Here is an 18240-nt window from a genome sequence, read left to right as displayed (position 1 = left end):
CAAACGGAGGAGGAGTTCAAGAGGTGGGACGCGTTGCCACTGTCCTTGGCGGGTAGGGTGCAGTCAATCAAAATGACTGTGCACCCAAGGTTTTTGTTCCTGTTCCAGTGCCTCCCCGTGTTTATCCCGAAGGCTTTTTTCAGGCGGGTTAACAGGAGTATAATGGGATTTGTGTGGGCGTGAGGGACTCCAAGGGTGAGAAGGGTGTTCCTGAGCAGAGTAGAGATGGGGGGGGCTGGCGCTGCCCAGCCCCTGTGGGTACTACTGGGCCGCCAATGCGACGATGGTGCGCAAGTGGGTGATGGAGGGGGAGGGGACTGCATGGAAAAGGGTGGAGATGGCGTCCTGTGTGGGCAGGATACTGGGGGTGCTGGCAACGGCGCCACTGCCGCTCCCTCCAGGGAGGTATACCACGAGCCCGGTGGTGGTGGCGGCCCTCAAAATTTGGAGGCAGTGGAGGAGGCATAGGGGGGAAGTTCGGGCCTCGGCGTGGACCCCATTACGGGGGAACCACCGGTTCGCCCCAGGAAGAACAGGTGGAGGGTTTTCAGGGTGGCACGGGGCAGGAATACGAAAGTTGGGGGACCTGTTTGTGGACGGGAAGTTCACGAGTTTGGGTGAGCTGAAGAAGTACGGGCTCCCCCTGGGGAACACCTTCAGGTACTTACAGGTAAGGGCGTTTGCCAGGCGGCAGGTGGTGGAATTCCCGCGGCTACTGCCACACACAGTACAGGACAGGGTGCTCTCGGGGGGGGTGGGTGGGAGTGGGGAAGATCTCGGAAACTTACCAGCTGATGCAGGAGGAGGAGGAGGCCTCGGTGGTAGAGTTGAAAGGTAAGTGGGAGGAGGAGTTGGGAGAGGAGATCGAAGAGGGGACGTGGGCAGATGCCCTAGGGAGGGTGAACTCTTCCCCTTCGTGCGCGAGGCTCAGCCTCATACAGTTTAAGGTGCTGCACAGGGCACACATGACCGGGACAAGGATGAGCCGGTTCTTTGGGGGTGAGGACAGGTGTGTTAGGTGCTCAGGGAGCCCAGCAAATCACACCCATATGTTCTGGGCATGCCCAGCGCTGGAGGAATTTTGGAAGGGCGTAGCGAGGACGGTGTCGAGGGTGGTAGGATCCAGGGTCAGACCGGGCTGGGGGCTCGCAATATTTGGGGTGGCAGAGGAGCAGGGAGTGCAGGAGGCGAAAGAGGCCGGAATTCTGGCCTTTGCGTCCCTGGTAGCCCAGCGAAGGATTCTCCTTCAGTGGAAAGATGCGAGGCCCCCAAGCGTGGAATCCTGGATCAGCGATATGGCAGGGTTCATTAAATTGGAGAGGGTGAAATTCGCCTTGAGAGGGTCGGTACAAGGGTTCTTTAGGCGGTGGCAACCGTTCTTACAGAATTTCTGGCAGAACGATAGACATTGGTCAATGGCAGCAGCAGCTCCCAGGGGGGGGGGGGGGGGGGGGGTTACTTTATTTTTGTTTATGTTATTTACACTGGAGGGTCTGAGGGGGTGTATACACCTGTTGTTAAGTCGGGGTGTTAATGTTAATTTATTATTTATGTACAAGGGGGAGGGGTTTGGGGGTTTGCTTTTTTAGATTGTGTTTTGTACTTAACCCTGTTGGGTTCTTTTTTTTTTCTCTCATTTTGTTATTGATATTTTATGAAAACTTTTAATAAAAATTATTATTTTTTTAAAAAGACATTGCTGCAAAACATGAAAACATTGCCTTTGTTTTCGTTTTGTCCGTTTAGCCATAAAAATATTGTAATGGAGAAAAAAAAAGCTTTTTTGACTTGACAGTCTCGAATCATCCATCCAATTGGATAAGAAAGAGCCTTTTGGGTTGAACCTGTCCAATGGCCAATGTTGGGCAGGTGCAGTTAGAGACAGCAAGTCCCATGATGAAATCTCCAGGAATGAATCCAACTGGAGTAGGCAAAATTTGAGGGACTGTTACAGTTTGGAGGAGTTCCAATTGAGGATTACACCTGAAATGTTAACCATGATAAGATGCTGGTGACCTGCTGAGTAATACGAATGTTGCCTAAATGTTTTTGATTTTGTGGTCTAGGTCAGAAACCTTAATATGAACAAGGGAATTTTCAAAAAATGCAGTGAGCTCTTAAGGGCTACAATGCTGTTACTAAAAATGCTAATAACAATGAAAATCAGACACATTTCAACACATTTTAAATGTTATTACAAAAGTTACTAATTGAATGATACTTTCTGACAAGTACAATGTTAATAAAAATAAAATTAAACAAGCTATTTAATTGCTATCGAAATGGGTTTAATAGGTCAAGCTGAGTTGAATTGGTCAAGTTTTGGAGCTGAACATAAGACCTTAATGAACTGCCGGTTTCAGTCCCCTGGTCTAGGTGTGTTTTTAGATAAAGGTGGTGACATGGTTATCTGTCATTCTTTTTTAAAACTTTCATTCATATCGTACATGGTACAAAGGCTAAGGGACGATTTTGAGGCATGGTGGTATTGTCATTAGATGAGTAATCCAGAGACCCTAGGTAGTGATCTGGGTTTGAATCCCACGATGGCAGATGGTGAAATTTGAATTCAATAAAAGTCTAATGATGAACCATTGTTGATTGTTGTCAAAACCCGTCTGGTTCATTAATGCCCTTTAGGGAAGGAAATCTGCCTTCTGGTCTGGCCATAGCAATGCGATTGACTCTTAAATTTCCTCTAAAATGGCCTAGCAAGCCAAGTTTAAGGGCAACTAGGGATGAGCAATAAATGCTGGCCCAGTCAGCAATGCCCACATCCCATAAATTAATAAAACAAAATGCAACACAGAGGGTTGTGAATCTTTGGAATTCTCACCCAGAGGGTTGAGAATTGAGGATATTTAAAGTAGAGACTAATAAATTTGTGATTAATAATAACGTAATGATTATGGAGATAGTGTGAGTAAAATACATTGAAGTGTCAGATCAGCCTGATTGTATTGAATGGTGGAGCAGGCTCGCTGGGCTGAATGGCCTACTCCTGTTCCTATGTTTCTAACTCTACTACATTAAGTTGAGAATGGCGGTGTTCAATACAGAAACTATGGAGGAAGCCTCAAGAACAACCTCATTCTTAACTATGATTAAACTCAGGGTAGCACGTTGGTACAGTGGTTAGCATTGCTGCCTCACGACGCTGAGGTCCCAGGCTTGATCCCGGCTCTGGGTCACTGACCATGTGGAGTTTGCACATTCTCCCTGGGTTTCGCCCCCACAACCCAAAGGTGTGCAGGTTAGGTGGATTGGCCACTCTAAATTGCCCCTTAATTGGAAAAAATGAATTGGGTACTCTTAAATTTTTTTTAAAAACTCTGGTTAAACTCAGCTTGTCCTCACAAAAGACAATGTTGAAGAGTTTGCAAATGATTTCTCAGAATTACTCGGAGGACAACACTCTTCGGCCTCCTCCCAAATCCACATGGGCGCTAGAGTCTAGCCAATTTAGTTCACTGGGTTACATCGAAAGGGTGATTAAGTGCACTGAACACAATTAGGCTATGGAACCTGATTGTAGTGCTAACACCTGCACACCAGCTCTAACTGTTCAGCACTGGTATGACACTGTCATCAACTCAACAATGTGGAAGGATGGCCAGGTGTCCCCAATACACAACTAAGGATACACCTAACGCACCTAATTACTCCAGTGTCCTCTTCATCTGTAAGCTGATGGAAGAAGTCATAACTAGCACCTAGGCATCTTTAAACCCATTCACTACCATTCAGTTAAGGTCCAGTCAAAACTACTCTGCCCCAGACCTCATCACAGGGTGCTGAATGCTAGAGTTAAAAAGAATTACTGTCAAAATATTAATTCTGCAATCACAGAGGGTGTAATATCTGCCTCTTTACCGCCTCCATGTCCAAGGACTCAAACACTCCTTTTAGTTGATGCAGCATTTCACTTGCACTTCCTTCAATTTGGTCCACTATATTCACCTCCCGCAATGCGGTCTCCTCTACATTGGGGAGGCTAAACGCAGACTGGCTGACCGCTTTGCTAAACACCTTCGCTCCATCCGCAAGACCCTAATCTTCCGGACATTTGCCATTTTATCTTTGCGTCTTGCTCTCATGCCCAGTCGGCCTGCTGCAGTGATGCCCAATGCAAACTGGAGGTACAACACAGCATCTTCCGATTAGTCAAGCTACAGCCACCTGGACTCAACATTTAGTTCAACAACTTTAGACTGCATCTTGCCCCCCTTTCTGTTTTTCGGTTCCTTTGCGTTGCCCCAACATAACCCCGCCCCTCCCCACATGGCTATTTGTCCCTTGTTGTTCAGTTTTTCTCCCACTGAGCACTGACCTTTGTTCTCCCATTAACACAGTCTGCTATCTTACCTTTTGCCACTATTAACACTCTTCAATCCTTATTGGCACCATTAACATCCCCCTTTGTCAATCTCTCCTTTGTGCCGACTGATCCCTGTTCTTCTCCCTCCCCAGCTGCTCCACTTACCTCTCCAACAATATAATTTATTATATTTCTATCCCTCTTCAGTTCCGTAGAAGGGTAATATAGGCTTTGAATGTTAACTCTGTTTCCCTCTCCACGGATGCTGCCAGACCTGCTGAATTTATCCAGCATTTTCTGTTATATTTCAATTTTTCAGCATCTGCGTATTTTGCTTTTATTTAGATGAATTACTATCCTCGACAACTGACCAGGATACCACAGAACACAAGTCGGGACGGAAAATAAATGCATATCTATGCCACCTGAACTACTCTGTAAAAATTATAATTTTTTGAAACGGACAAGGCTTTCCAATTTGACTCATTTTAAAAAATTATTTTTCCAATTAAGGGGAAATTTTAGCATGGTCAATCTACCTACCCTGCACATCTTTGGGTTGAGGGGGTGAGGTCCACACAGACACAGGGAGAATGTGAAAACTCCACACGGACGGTGACCCGGGGCTGGGATCAAACCTGGGTCCTCAGTACCATGAGGCAGCAGTGCTAATCACTGTGTCACCATGACACCCCAACTTGACTTATAGCAGAGAAATTCAAACTATCAGAGACTCACTATATCTAAGGAGGTGCTAATACCCTCTGTGACTGCTGATCATTGAATTCCAGAGAAATACTTCTGCATTTCTAAGGCAAAATTTCAGCCCCAGAAACAGTGGGCTGGATTCGCCCAAAATGGGATTATGTTCCCACGCTGGCGTAAAAAAGCTTGCGTTTCACTCCCGTGTTTCCAATAAAAAAGAACAGTCGATTCACTCACCTGCAGGGGGCTAGCAGGGACTCAGAGTGAGTCACGCAGCTTTAGCTGCGGATACGGGCCCCCGCACATCCTGTGACTACTCTACTGGTAACTTCAGATGACCAATACCAGCATTAGTTCATTTCTTTGGATTTTGCTGGTCAATTTAAACCCTATCTCCCTGGCCGGAGCTTTCGATTGATCTGTGCTAAGGGTCTCCTAATTTCCTTCTTAAATTCTCTTGCTGAACAAGCATTTGGGCATCAAATGTTGCCAGTTTTCTTTGTGTTAATGGATGGAATTTGAAGTGGTAAGCTACTTGCCTTAAAATCAATTCCAGCCACCGGGTTTCCTTCTTTTGGCTTCCAATGCCTCTTTTATCTTGACTTTAATTGACTCGCCTATTAATTTGAACTCTGGTCAAATTTGTTTCCGGATGTGAGTTCCCAATTTCTGTTAAAGATAGGAGAGGGACTAATTTACCCCCCCTCCCCCCCCCCCCCCCCCCGGCCCCGTCAACAGAAAGATGTTTTTGATTTCTCCCTTTAACAAACGGTGGCGTATTTTCCCTAGCCATTAAATTTGGACAGTACGAAGTCTTACAACACCAGGTTAAAGTCCAACAGGTTTGTTTCGATGTCACTAGCTTTCGGAGCGCTGCTCCTTCCTCAGGTGAATGAAGAGGTCTGTTCCAGAAACACATATATAGACAAATGCAAAGATGCCAAACAATGCTAGGAATGAGAGCATTAGCAGGTGATTAAATCTTTACAGATCCAGAGATGGGGTAACCCCAGGTTAAAGAGGTGTGAATTGTATCAAGCCAGGACAGTTGGTAGGATTTTGCAGGCCAGATGGTGGGGGATGAATGTAATGTGACATGAATCCCAGGTCCCGGTTGAGGCCGCACTCATGTGTGCGGAACTTGGCTATAAGTTTCGGCTCGGCGATTCTGCGTTGTCGCGGGTCCTGAAGGCCGCCTTGGAGAACGCTTACCCGGAGATCAGAGGCTGAATGCCCTTGACTGCTGAAGTGTTCCCCGACTGGAAGGGAACATTCCTGCCTGGTGATTGTTGCGCGATGTCCGTTCATTCGTTGTCGCAGCGTCTGCATGGTCTCGCCAACGCCAACCCGCGACAACGCAGAATCGCCGAGCAGAAACTTATAGCCAAGTTCAGCACACATGAGTGCGGCCTCAACCAGGACCTGGGATTCATGTCACATTACATTCATCCCCCACCATCTGGCCTGCGAAATCCTACCAACTGTCCTGGCTTGATACAATTCACACCTCTTTAACCTGGGGTTACCCCATCTCTAGATCTGTAAAGATTTAATCACCTGCTAATGCTCGCATTCCTAGCATTGTTTGGCATCTTTGAATTTGTCTATATATGTGTTTCTGGAACATACCTCTTCATTCACCTGAGGAAGGAGCAGCGCTCCGAAAGCGAGTGACATCGAAACAAACCTGTTGGACTTTAACCTGGTGTTGTAAGACTTCGTACTGTGCTCACCCCAGTCCAACGCCGGCATCGCCACATCATTAAATTTGGAGTGTTCCAGTCCTCATGAATAACTTGCACAGCAAACCCAAGGTGAGGTAATATACTTCATACACACAAAACGCAGAGTGGGGTTTTGCAATATTTGCCCCTTTTGCACTCACACAATAAAACTGGGATAGGGAAAGGGAGTGGGTTCAGGGCAAAACCATGGTGAAGATACAAGTCAGGGTTTTATGTGTGTGCAGTGTCCAGATTCAACAGTTTAATGGAATGTTCCTGTTGACTGTTACAGGTGGATCTGTCTTTCCAGAAGCAAGACTTCAATGAAGGGAGAAAGAAGGCTTGTAGGATTGAATCAAGCTTGAAGGCACCAGTTCCAATGTTCTGGTAGCTCACAGTTTAGATGAGGGCCAGGCAATTGTACCTGAACAGAACTCATTCTGTTGCACCTGATTGATGATGGACAGTAACACAGGCTGTTACCGAGAGTTACTGTTTCCTTCAGAGGTCACTGATTATAAGTCAACAGTGATTGACTATAAGATCCAACAGCCTATTAATTAAAGGAATTCCGACAGCTCAAGTCTCAGTCATGCAATAATATGATTTCTGGGTCATCAACAAGGCTCCCTGGTTGAAACCCAGGGCGGGATTCTCCGCTCCCGCGCCGGTTGGGAGAATCCCCTGGCGTGCCATTTTTCCCCGCAACAACGGTCCGACGCCCTCCCGCAATTTACCCAAGCGGCGGGAATGGCTCTGTCGAGTTCTGCGCGGCGCAGGCCGGAGAATCGCCCGGGACACCCAAAATGGCGTTTCTCCGCTACACCCGCTATTCTCCGGACCGGATAGGCCGAGCGGCCTGCCCAAAACAAAGGCTTCCCGCCGGCGCCATCCACACCTGGTCACTGCCGACGGGAACAGCGCGGGAACGCTGGGGGGGGGGGGGGCGGCCTGTGGGGGGCGAGGGGGGTCCTTTCACCGGGGTAGGACTCAAAAGGGGTCTGGCCCGCGATCGTGCCCACTGATCGGCGGGCCGGCCTCTCTGAAGGAGGATCTCCTTTCCTCCGCGCCCCGCAAGATCCATCCGACATCTTCTTGCGGGGCGGCCTCGGGGAGGACGGCAACCACGCATGCGCGGGTGAAGACAGTTATGCCAGTTACGCGGCACTGGCCGTGTCTTTTATGCGGCGCCAATGCCTGGCGCGCGCTGCCGACGCTGCTTTCGCGACACGCCCCCGAGTTCCCTGCGGCCCCGATCCTAGCCCATTTACGGGCCCTGAATCGGTCGAGATCGGGGCCGTTTTGTGCCGTCGTGAACGTCGACGGCGTGGGCACGTAGTCGCGGGAGCGGAGAATCGCTCCCCCCCATTATCGCGCCCCAATTATTTTGGGAGCAGGCAATGATCAGGCCATTAACACCAGCTTGGGATATTAGGCATTACAATTGCTGCTGTTGTCCATAGCTGGCTGGAACAGACACACTGGGCTGGATTCTCTGCAGCCCTGCGCCAAAATTGTGTTTGGCGCGGGGGCGGACAAACCAATTTCACGCCGAAATCGGGCCCAGTGCCTGTCCGGCGATTCTCCGGGACCCGAGAATCGGCGTGGTCACAGAGTACTCCGCGCGGCTGGGGAGACATTGCCAGAGGCCGCCCAGCGATCCTCCGCTCATGTCTCTGAATCTCCTCCCCTAGCCAAGTTTGAGCTGGAAAAGCTTAAACTGCAGCTAGTATCTCAAGAGAGACAGAGAGAGAGAGAGAAAAGGAAGCTTAAGAGGCAGAAAGGGAGAGAGCAAAGGAACAGGAAACAGAACGAATTCCAGCTTGGAAAATTGGAAATGGAGCTAGCAGCTCAAAGGGGGAGAGAGGCCTGAAATTGTAAGTGGCAAGGGAAAATATCGCTCTACACGATAGAGGAGGCCACGTTGAGAGCAGCAAATACAGTGGACCAAATTGAAGGAGGTGCAAGTGAAATGCTCCATCACCTAAAAGGAGTTGTTGGGCCCTTAGACTGTTAGGAGGTAAAGTGACAGATGTTGCACCTTCTGCAATTGTAAGGAAAGGTGCCACGACAATGGGGATGAGCAGTTGGGAGTGATGGAGGAGTGGACCAGGGTGCCACAGAGGGAGCGGTCCCTGTGGAATGTTGATGGGGGAGGGGTAGCATCATGCTGGAGTTGGCATAAATGGCCGAGGACGATCCTCTGAATTTGGAGACCGGTGGGATGAAAAGTAAGGACAGGAGGGACCCTATATTGGGTTTGGGAGGGAGGGGTGAGGGCAGAGGTGTGGAAATGGGTCTGACAGGGTTGAGTGCTGTGCGAACCTCAGTGGGTGGGAACCCTCAGTTCAGGAAAAAGGCATACATGTAGAAGCGTTGTTTTGAAGGTGGCGTCAGGACAGATGCGACAGAGGCAGAGAAATTGGGAGAATGGATGGAGTCCTTACAGGAAGCAGGACGTGAGGAAGTGCAGGAGTCAGTGGGCTTGTAATGAATATTGGTGGTCAATCCATCACCAGAAATGGAGATAGAGAGGTCAGGGAAGGGAAGGGAAGGTGATGGACCTAGTGAATGAAGGTGAGAGAGAGGTGGAAATTGGAGGCAAAAAAATATTTTTTTTAGGTCCACATTCTGCTATCTTACCTTTTTGCCACTATCAGCACCTTCTACAGTCCTTAACACTGCCATTAACACTTCCTTTGTCTTGTGCCATCTTTGTTACAATCTCTCCTAGCTCACACCTTTCACTGACCTTTCATTTTGCTCCAGCTGCTCCACCCCCTCTTAAACAGCATAAAATCTTGAAACATTAACGCTGTTTCTCTCTCCACAGGTGGTGCCAAACCTGCTGAGTTTATCCAGCATTTTCTGTTTTTATTTCAGGTCTCCAGCATCTGCAGTATTTTGCTTTTATTATGGCGAGTGGAATCTTTCTGACTGGCTTTAAATAGGGGCACAGAAAGTCCCCAAACCTGACCAGCTAATTTAAAATACCCATTCCCCTGCTGGATGAGCAGAAGGCCTGACTGTCTGAAACCTTTCTATATTTAGAAGAGGGATGCATGGAAAGATCCGGAATAGACACACCTTTGGCGAGCGACATTCCTTGCCCAGATTTAAACCAAAAGCAACCTGCACCCCTGCTGGGTAAGCAGGAGGTCTGGCTACCCAAACCCACCTTGCTGATTTTGGAGGGCGACCCAAGAGTTCCCAAATACCTCCCGAGCCGGTGAGGAAACTGCCTCCCCCAGTTGAACAGCCATCAGGGAAAGTAGCTGGGGTGGCAGCTTCACTAGAAGACAATGGTATTTCCGAGGACGTGGAACATGTTAGGAGAGCGCATCCTCCAAAGCCAAAGGCCCCAGCCAGGAAGCCGGGGTGATTGACTTTGATGAATATGGCGAATTTAAACATGGAGCAGAAAAGTTCACAAATTAGCACAGGCAGAGTGAGTGATGCTTCGCCCAGTTGATAAGCCTAGAGGACAATAGGGACCCAACAGACGGAACCCATCGCCTCACTCATCAGTAGAGGGACCCAAACCAGATTGGACCACTTGCTTACCCTGCCAGACTACTGCACTGTAATCATTTTCAGGATGGACACAGGAGAGGCCCCTGCCAGAAGGTCATCCTCCTGTTATCCTGGTCCAGAAAGGCTGCCCAAGCGCTAGGGCCAACTTCCCGCCTGTTGCTGTGCCCACAAAAAGCCCCTAGCCCCGGAATCGGGAACTCTCCAGTTATGCTAGCACTCAAACCGGGATCCTCTAAAGCGACCTACGACTCTCAAAACATCCCATCCTCCTGACTCTTGGCCTAAACCCAGTCCCTGGGTCCAAACAACTGAACCCCCAGATTACCCAAATTAATATGCAGGTGCTAAGCTGGACAAGAGCACCTCAGGCCTATGACCCTAGGGTCTGGCAATCCCAGAATGAGATGTCCAGCATTCTTCTGTCCATCGTGCAAAGCCACTTGACCAACATTTGACCAATGAGTGTTCAACAGCCTGCAAAACCCCCAGATCCTTTTGAAGATAATAAATCTGGAGGTTGGAATGCCTGACCCCCCCCCAAACAGAGGGAAGTCAGAGCTCTGGCACTGAATAGACTTTCCCAATGCTACAGGGAGCTGACATTTCCTCTGTATGTTTGAGATGCCGGTATGAATGGAAGAGTTTAGAGAACCCCAAAGTGTATCATGGAGTTCACCGGACCCACAACTTTTAATAGATTGTGGTATGGGGAGCACACGGCCCATTCTACAGGTGTGGTACAGCAGAAATGGAAAAGTAATTTTTAAAGCAAAGCAATGTCTATTCTATGAACTCAAGTTAACCTTTTGAAACATACAGTGAACATCTTAGCAACCATCAATTCAAATACAACACCCAAAGAATACAACACTAAGTAATCCTTAATAACTTCCCAAACAACATCCAGAAGACAGAAGAAACACCTTTTGACAGAAGCATATTAGGTTTACATTCACTACTGAGAACATTTATAATTCTGAATTCACCAAATGATCAAGAGATAGTCTTTTATGGCAGAGAGATCAACAGTACACCTGCTTTGTCTGGCTTCAGCTCCAACACTGAAAATGAAACTAAAACACACCCTGCAGCCTGCTCAAAAATGAAAGTAAAAAGCTGACAGACAGCCCAGCTCCACCCACTCTCTGACATCACGGCAGTAGTAAACACCCATTTCTTAAAGGTACTCTCACTACAGATATTTATATACACACCCATTTATAAACACTAATTTCTTAAAGGTACTCTCACATGACACTGTATACTTCTACATTTCCTGTCGTTCCTTCCCTCAGGCCACATTAGAGAAAAAAAATAAAATGAAATAGAATTCACATCATTTTTGCTCAGGGGCAGGCACGTCCCAGTTGAGACAGGATGGACATTAAATATGGCATCCGGACTAATTGTTAAAAAAGAGGTATATTTATTGAAGTTTCACATTTTAACAAATAACGCAACAAAACCACAGGAATGGTATAGCTCAGCAAGAAAATAAAAGTCTCAATATACATGGATACAGATGGGAACAGGAGAACAGCAATATAGCTGGCTCAATACAACCATTAGACTCAACTTGGCGCCTCCATACGCACTACCAGAGAACAAGGGACAAACAGGAGATTGCCATGAAAGCGTGGTAAAACGGTGCACACCTTCCCACGCAGCGATTGCTGGCAATGACCACGAGAGTTCAGGATAGGTTTTTTGCGCCATGTTCGGGCGCGCACCAGTATATATCCTCCTCCACTCCAGCAGCACCGGAGGCACCAATGACACACCTCAACCTCCTCTCCTCACATTCCAGACCCGTCTGTACCCCTGAAGCAACCAATCACGGATCCTTTATAACCATCATAACAAAAAAAGAAAATTACAAAGAAAATCCACGAGAACCCAGTTCTAAAAGGATGTTATACATATACCACACAACGCATCATAACCCCAACCTCCAGCACAGAACAGAGGGATCATCATTTCACATGTTGATAGAGAGAAGACCAGCAGCTGTTCATTTGGATTATGGTCAGTGCCTCCCAACAACCTAATCGAAACAGTGTTAAAAAAAAGGAAAACTATGTGGAGCCAAAGGTCACAGGATAAAAGAGGACCAGGATCCAGCTAAGAGACCTGGGGCGAAATTCTCCCCCAACGGCGCGATGTCCGCCGACTGGCGCCAAAAACGGCGCCAATCAGACGGGCATCGCGCCGGCCCAAAGGTGCGGAATGCTCCGCATCTTTGGGGGCCGAGCCCCAACATTGAGGGGCTAGGCCGACGACGGAGGGATTTCCGCCCCGCCAGCTGGCGGAAATGGCGTTTGGTGCCCCGCCAGCTGGCACGGAAATGCGGCGCATGTGCGGGAGCGTCAGCGGCGGCCAACAGTTTCCCGCGCATGCACAGTGGGGAGAGTCTCTTCCGCCTCCGCCATGGTGGAGGCCGTGGCGGAGGCGGAAGGGAAAGAGTGCCCCCACGGCACATTCCATCGAACAAGCACCCCTGCCATGCCGTCATCCCGATGGTCAGTCACCTAGGAAGGTAGGCGCCGTTTAGAGTCGGGGTGGAGATGACACGACACAGCCAGCCACCTCCAACCCCTCACATCGAGCATCGAGAACAGGATAATATCAGACCACTGATCAGGGACCCCCAACTGACCTCAGGCTTCAAAGACTGGATACAATGTGCTTCTTCAAACCTGATGTGCCCAGCCTCCAAATTATGATTGCTCAAGCATGGCAGCCAATTTTCAAACTCAATTGGGAACTCGCCTCCTACATCTTGCAAAAGGTCAGGCTCACGAACACTCCTTGTCCGGCCTCTACTCCTGAGTCAGTCAGGATAGACGACACACCATGCAGCAGGATTTCTACCAACCCGTTGCTGTCATGATGGCCGTTGCGGCTGTCCCTCCCCCAGTTTGTTCACTCTAACAAACTCCTCAGCTGCCGCTGGGGTGTTAAAAAACAGCTCCCTCTCCTCAAATGTTACCCAGAGTTTGGCCGGGAATAACATCCCAAATTTCACATTACTTTTGTAGAGTGCTGATTTGGCTCTGTTGAGCCCTTCTTTTGGCCAGGTCCGCCCCAATGTCCTGGCACACCCTTATGATCTTCCCTTCCCACATGCTCGATTTTGTCTGCCGGGCCAAGTTTTAGATTTCCTCCCTGTCTTGGAACCTGTGCAGCTTCACGATAATCGCTCTGGGCTGCTCCCCGGCTTCGGGCCTGGGTCGGAGCGACCTGTGCACCCTGTCAATTTCTGGGGGGTTTGGAAATTTCTCCCTTCCCACTAGCTTGCCCAGCATTTGGGTGATGTAGCCTGCTGGGTGTCTCTGCCCTCCATCCCCTCTGGCAGACCCACCATTTTAACATTCTGCCGTCTGGACCTATTTTCCTGGTCCTCAACTTTCCCACTTAGGCTCCCCTGGGTCGTTACCAGCCTTTTCACCTCGGTTTCCTGAGTTACCATCCTGTCGCTCTGGTCCGTGGCGGCCCTCTCCAACTCCTGAATCGTTTTCTCCTGCGCCTCCACCTTCCTTTCCAGGCCATCGATGGTTCGCTGCATTTTGTCCGTTGTCTCCGCCAGCATCTCCTTCATCATTGCGTGGAGCTCCATCCTGAGTGCCTCCCTTATGGTATTTATCTCTGTTTTTATCTCCTCCTTTATGGCATTTATTTCCGTTTTCAGCACGCTTCTCTATTCCTCCCCCTGTGCGGGGGGGTTGTGGGGGGGGGGGGGGGGGGGAATGGTCGCTGCATCCTGTTCCTGCTCCACTGCTCGGCTTGCCACCTTTTCCGCTTCCTGGTTCACCTGAACCTCCATCTCTCTCCGTGGGGTCGTCTGCCTGCGCGGCCGCAGCTCCTGCCTTTTTCCTTCGCCTTTGCTGCTGCTCCTTCTTACATCTCGCCAACCCCCCCCCCGATTTATTATTATTTGCAGACATATGTCTGTTATGTGCCTTTCTCGTTTTTTCCTTTGGTTCTGGTGCGAAAAAGGAATTCTTTTTTTCCCCCCCAAAGAAAAAACCTCAAGGACTTTTCCCCTTTTAAAAACGATTTTTTTTTTCATAAAAAGGAATTTTTTTCCATAAAGTTTAAAAAAAAAAGTTTTTAAAATTTTCAGGAGAGGAAAAAAAATAGTTGAATAAAAATTATTTATTTTTTTGTCTTATCCTCTCCGTGTTCCGACTTTCAGGCTGTTTCTTGTTGTGATCCCCACTCCTCCTCCACGTGCAGCACGCCGCGACCAGTCTCTCCTCTTTTTTTCTTCTCTTCAGCTCTGTGGAATGGAGCTTTGGCGCCTGGGCAGGGCGAGGGAGGCAGGGCCGATTTTGCGGGACTTTAATTTTTTAAAAACCCGCTGGGAAAATCCCCGAAGAAAGCCGCGATCTTTGCTGTGGCCACTCCGTTCGCGAACACCCACTAAGGGGAAATTTAGCGGAGCCAACCCACATAACCTGTACATCTTTGGACTATGTGAGGAAACCGCAGCACCCAGAGGAAACCTATGCAGGTAGGGAGAACGTGCAAATTCCACACAGTCACTCAAGGCTGGAATTGAACTTGGTCCTTGGAGCTATGTCGCCGTGCCGCCCCACATAAAGCCAGATCACCCGCCACCACTATCATGTTCCCATCACAGGTGCAACTCACCACTATTACCTTGAGGCGACCTCCCTCCCTCCCCTCCCTGTGACCTATACTATAAAGAAGCACAAAAACAAGATAACTTCCACATTTCTCTCCGAGCCACACACATATATTGCTGTTCCTTCATATCCTTCCCAAAGACTTCCCCGAACACTGCCTTGGGAATGGACTGTGCAATGGAATTCAATTACAAATTGTTACATTCAATACAATATTTATGGATAAATGAAACAGCATTGAACAGTAATTTCAAACATTTCAAGTTACAATCGATCAAGATAACTAACGCGCAACAATTACACATATTGCAATGTTCCGAGAGTACAAATCAGTTTAACTATGATTCAATCAAAGAAGCAGTCGGCTGAGAAAATGACAGGGACAAATTACATGATAATAATGAGAACATCTGACAATTATTCCATGGGAAGGCTGTTTTTGTGTGTGCGGTGGGAGGAGGGAAGGCGTATTCTTTCTGAAACAAAAACAGAAAATGTTGGATAAACTCAGAGGGTCTGGCAGCATCTGTGGAGAGAGAGAGAGTTGCGTTACTGGGCCCTTCTCCAGAACTGCTTCAGCTGCCCAGCCTGACCACAGAGTGGCGCCCTCACCACACTCTCCTGGTGCGATTTTGGTTTGGAATATCTGGGAGTCCCAGGCACAGGGGACATGGACATTCCTGCAGTTTCTGCCTAACGCAGGGACGACAGTCATGGCAACGGAAACATACAGAATCATTATTAACCAAAGTAGTTTTTTAAAGTTTAACGTTTTTGAAAAGTTTTTCTAAAATACAAACATATTGCTCGAATGATGACTAGCTTGCACGCAGAACATGCATTGCCCAGTAAAATAGTCTCTTTGAAAACAAAGACATTTCATTGATAACTGGACTTAATATACATTTTAACCCTTCAGGTATTTTCACAAAGAATTGATGATCAATAATCTGGTCAGTCTCTGTAACGATTCCATATTAATCTAATTCAAAAATGTGTAGGTTATGTGGACTGGCCACGTTAAATTGCTCCTTAGAGTCCAAAAATGTGCAGGTTAGGTGAGGTGTGAGGATAGGGTGGGGGAGTGAGCCTAGATAGGGTGCACTTTCGGAGGGTCAGTGCAGACCCGATGGGCCGAATGGCACTGTAGGGATTCTATGGATAATCGCAATTACTGCCTACTCCTTAGGTGAGTTCAAACCCCGTTGATTTTAGCATCTGATTGTCAACACTGGATTTTGGAGAGATGTTCTTTGTGCACGATGGACACACAATATATTACATTACAGGCTGCATGCAAACCCCTGCCTCAACCCCCCCCCCCCCATCTCAATCAGGAAATATGGATATTGTTGAAGCCTCCTCGGCTCTCACCTTCCTATCGAGAGCTACAGGGAGCATTTTTTATTCGGTTGATTGACTCCCCCTTATACTGGGATGAGATCTGAACAGCCCTCCCGGTCATTGCGCTCCAGACTTTATCCCGATTGAAATTTCACATCAATAACAGGAGCTCCGTCACCGCTTCCGGAGTCTTTCCCAATCCCTCAAAAAGAAAAGCCCTGCCGAACAGATTTGGGTGTCTATCCGCGACCAACTTAAAGAAAGAGAACACATTTCACTTAAAAAAAAGAGAACACATTTCCTCCAGGATTTCAGCCTTTTGTTACAATGCACGGTAAGGAGCGAATTCCACATTTATCCCTGCCTGGACCTGGACACGTGCTGGGAGCTGCTTTGTTCCAAATGTGACACTTTATTTGGTGCAAGTTTATTTTTGGATAAGTTTCCCCCTTAAAGCTTTGGACGTGTTGTTGTCACCCAGAGTGATATTATTTCAGCTCTTTCCCTGTTTCCATCCTTCCTGTCCCGCTTGGAACGGAGTACCTGGGATCGCGGCGCGATTCACTGACCAGGACAACTGGACGAGTTTGATTTCCACAAACGGGAAACGCGATGCAGTCACCGAGTTAAATAACTTTGGAGGGAAGAGAGGATCACAGGAGGCGAGAGTCAGATTATCAGTTACCGGGGTGAGTCCGCGAGCCTCACAGTTTGTCTGGTATCTTTACGCGGAAATGTCTGAATGTGTTATTTCTTAATTATGTGAGTGCATTATATATGTGTGTGCATATGTTGTGTCAGTGTGGTGTGTGTGTGTCAAACCTGTTGGACTTTAACCTGGTGTTGTAAGACTTCTTACTGTGCTCACCCCAGTCCAACGCTGGCATCTCCACATCATGTGTGTATGTTGTCGGTGTGCTGTGTTTGTATATGTTGTCAGTGTGTTGTGTGTGTATATGGTGTGCCAGTGTGTTCTGTGTGTGTATATGTTGTCAGTGTGTTATGTGCGTATATGTTGTGTTAGTGTGTTGTGTGTGTATATGTTGTCAGAGTGTGTGAGTGCATTATGTGTGTATATGTTGTGTCAGTATGTTGTGTGTGTATGTTGTCAGTGTGTGTATGTGTTGTGTTAGTGTGTGTGTGTTGTCAGTGTGTTGTGTGTGTATCTGTTGTCAGTGTATTGTGTGTGTGTATATTTTGTCTGCATTATGTATGTATCAGTGTGTTATGTGTGTGTGATATGTGTGTTTCTCAGCATGTCCTGTGAATATAATTGCACAGCATTGCCTGGGCAATTTACATTTTCCAAATGCTGTAACCGGCAAGGCACTGTAATTTCTGCACCCGAAATGGAAGATTTGATGGAAAGACGACCTCAATAATAATCAAACCACCATCCTTCAGAGGGTGTGTAGTGGGTGTGTAGCTCCTGTTATTGATGTCACAAAGGTGACATGCCCCCTCAGCAGCTTTTCATTTGAAGACAGAATTGGCCGTAATTTCCTGCCATGATGGCCTTTATCATCTGGTATGAGCTTCCTAGGACTTGTGGTAACTAGATTTTGAGAGGGTAGTTTTGCAGGGAACTTGCCACCTGAGGGGTGACATTGCAGCGCACACACCAACAAGGAGAGCTGCACCTTGGTGTTAACAGGAGAGGGTCGATATTATGGATTTGCAGCCAAACAGAGTGAACCTAATGATAATGTGGTGGAGGGGGGGGGGGGGGGGGGTGGGGGGTGGGGGGTGGGGGGGCGCTTGGCACTGTTTACGGGAGGGAACAATATTACAGAGAGACACGACAGTGCAGGTTCCCTCTAATTTCATAATATTGCAAAAAAAGGATGGAGACACATATGATAATGGCGCATATCTGATGAGTTGATGATTAACATTTATATGGCACTTTCTGGATTTCAGGTTGCCATTCTAATGATATCGTATTAAGACAGATAGTGAGGAAAAG

The 18240-nt window shown here is 47.9% G+C and overlaps 2 protein-coding genes across 5 annotated transcripts in view; one reads left to right on the top strand and one right to left on the bottom strand.

Annotated features, from left to right (window-relative positions):
* The window catches only part of akip1 (A kinase (PRKA) interacting protein 1), a 30129-nt gene extending 13681 nt beyond the window's left edge, over nt 1–16448 (bottom strand). Inside the window, exon 1 of the mRNA XM_072466485.1 lies at nt 16305–16448. Coding sequence (XP_072322586.1) covers nt 16305–16331 — 27 coding nt within the window. The 5' untranslated portion in view covers nt 16332–16448. The remainder of the gene's footprint in view (nt 1–16304) is intronic.
* A 19-nt stretch (nt 16449–16467) lies between these two features.
* dennd2b (DENN domain containing 2B) overlaps nt 16468–18240 on the top strand; it is a 570638-nt gene continuing 568865 nt past the window's right edge. For all 4 annotated transcript variants that reach the window (XM_072466472.1, XM_072466475.1, XM_072466473.1 and 1 more), the window contains exon 1: nt 16468–16963. The gene's annotated coding sequence lies outside the window, so the exon portion shown is untranslated. The remainder of the gene's footprint in view (nt 16964–18240) is intronic.

Source organism: Scyliorhinus torazame, chromosome 10, assembly GCF_047496885.1.
Source record: "Scyliorhinus torazame isolate Kashiwa2021f chromosome 10, sScyTor2.1, whole genome shotgun sequence".
Taxonomy (NCBI): domain Eukaryota; kingdom Metazoa; phylum Chordata; class Chondrichthyes; order Carcharhiniformes; family Scyliorhinidae; genus Scyliorhinus; species Scyliorhinus torazame.
This window is presented reverse-complemented; position numbering and strand designations above follow the sequence as displayed.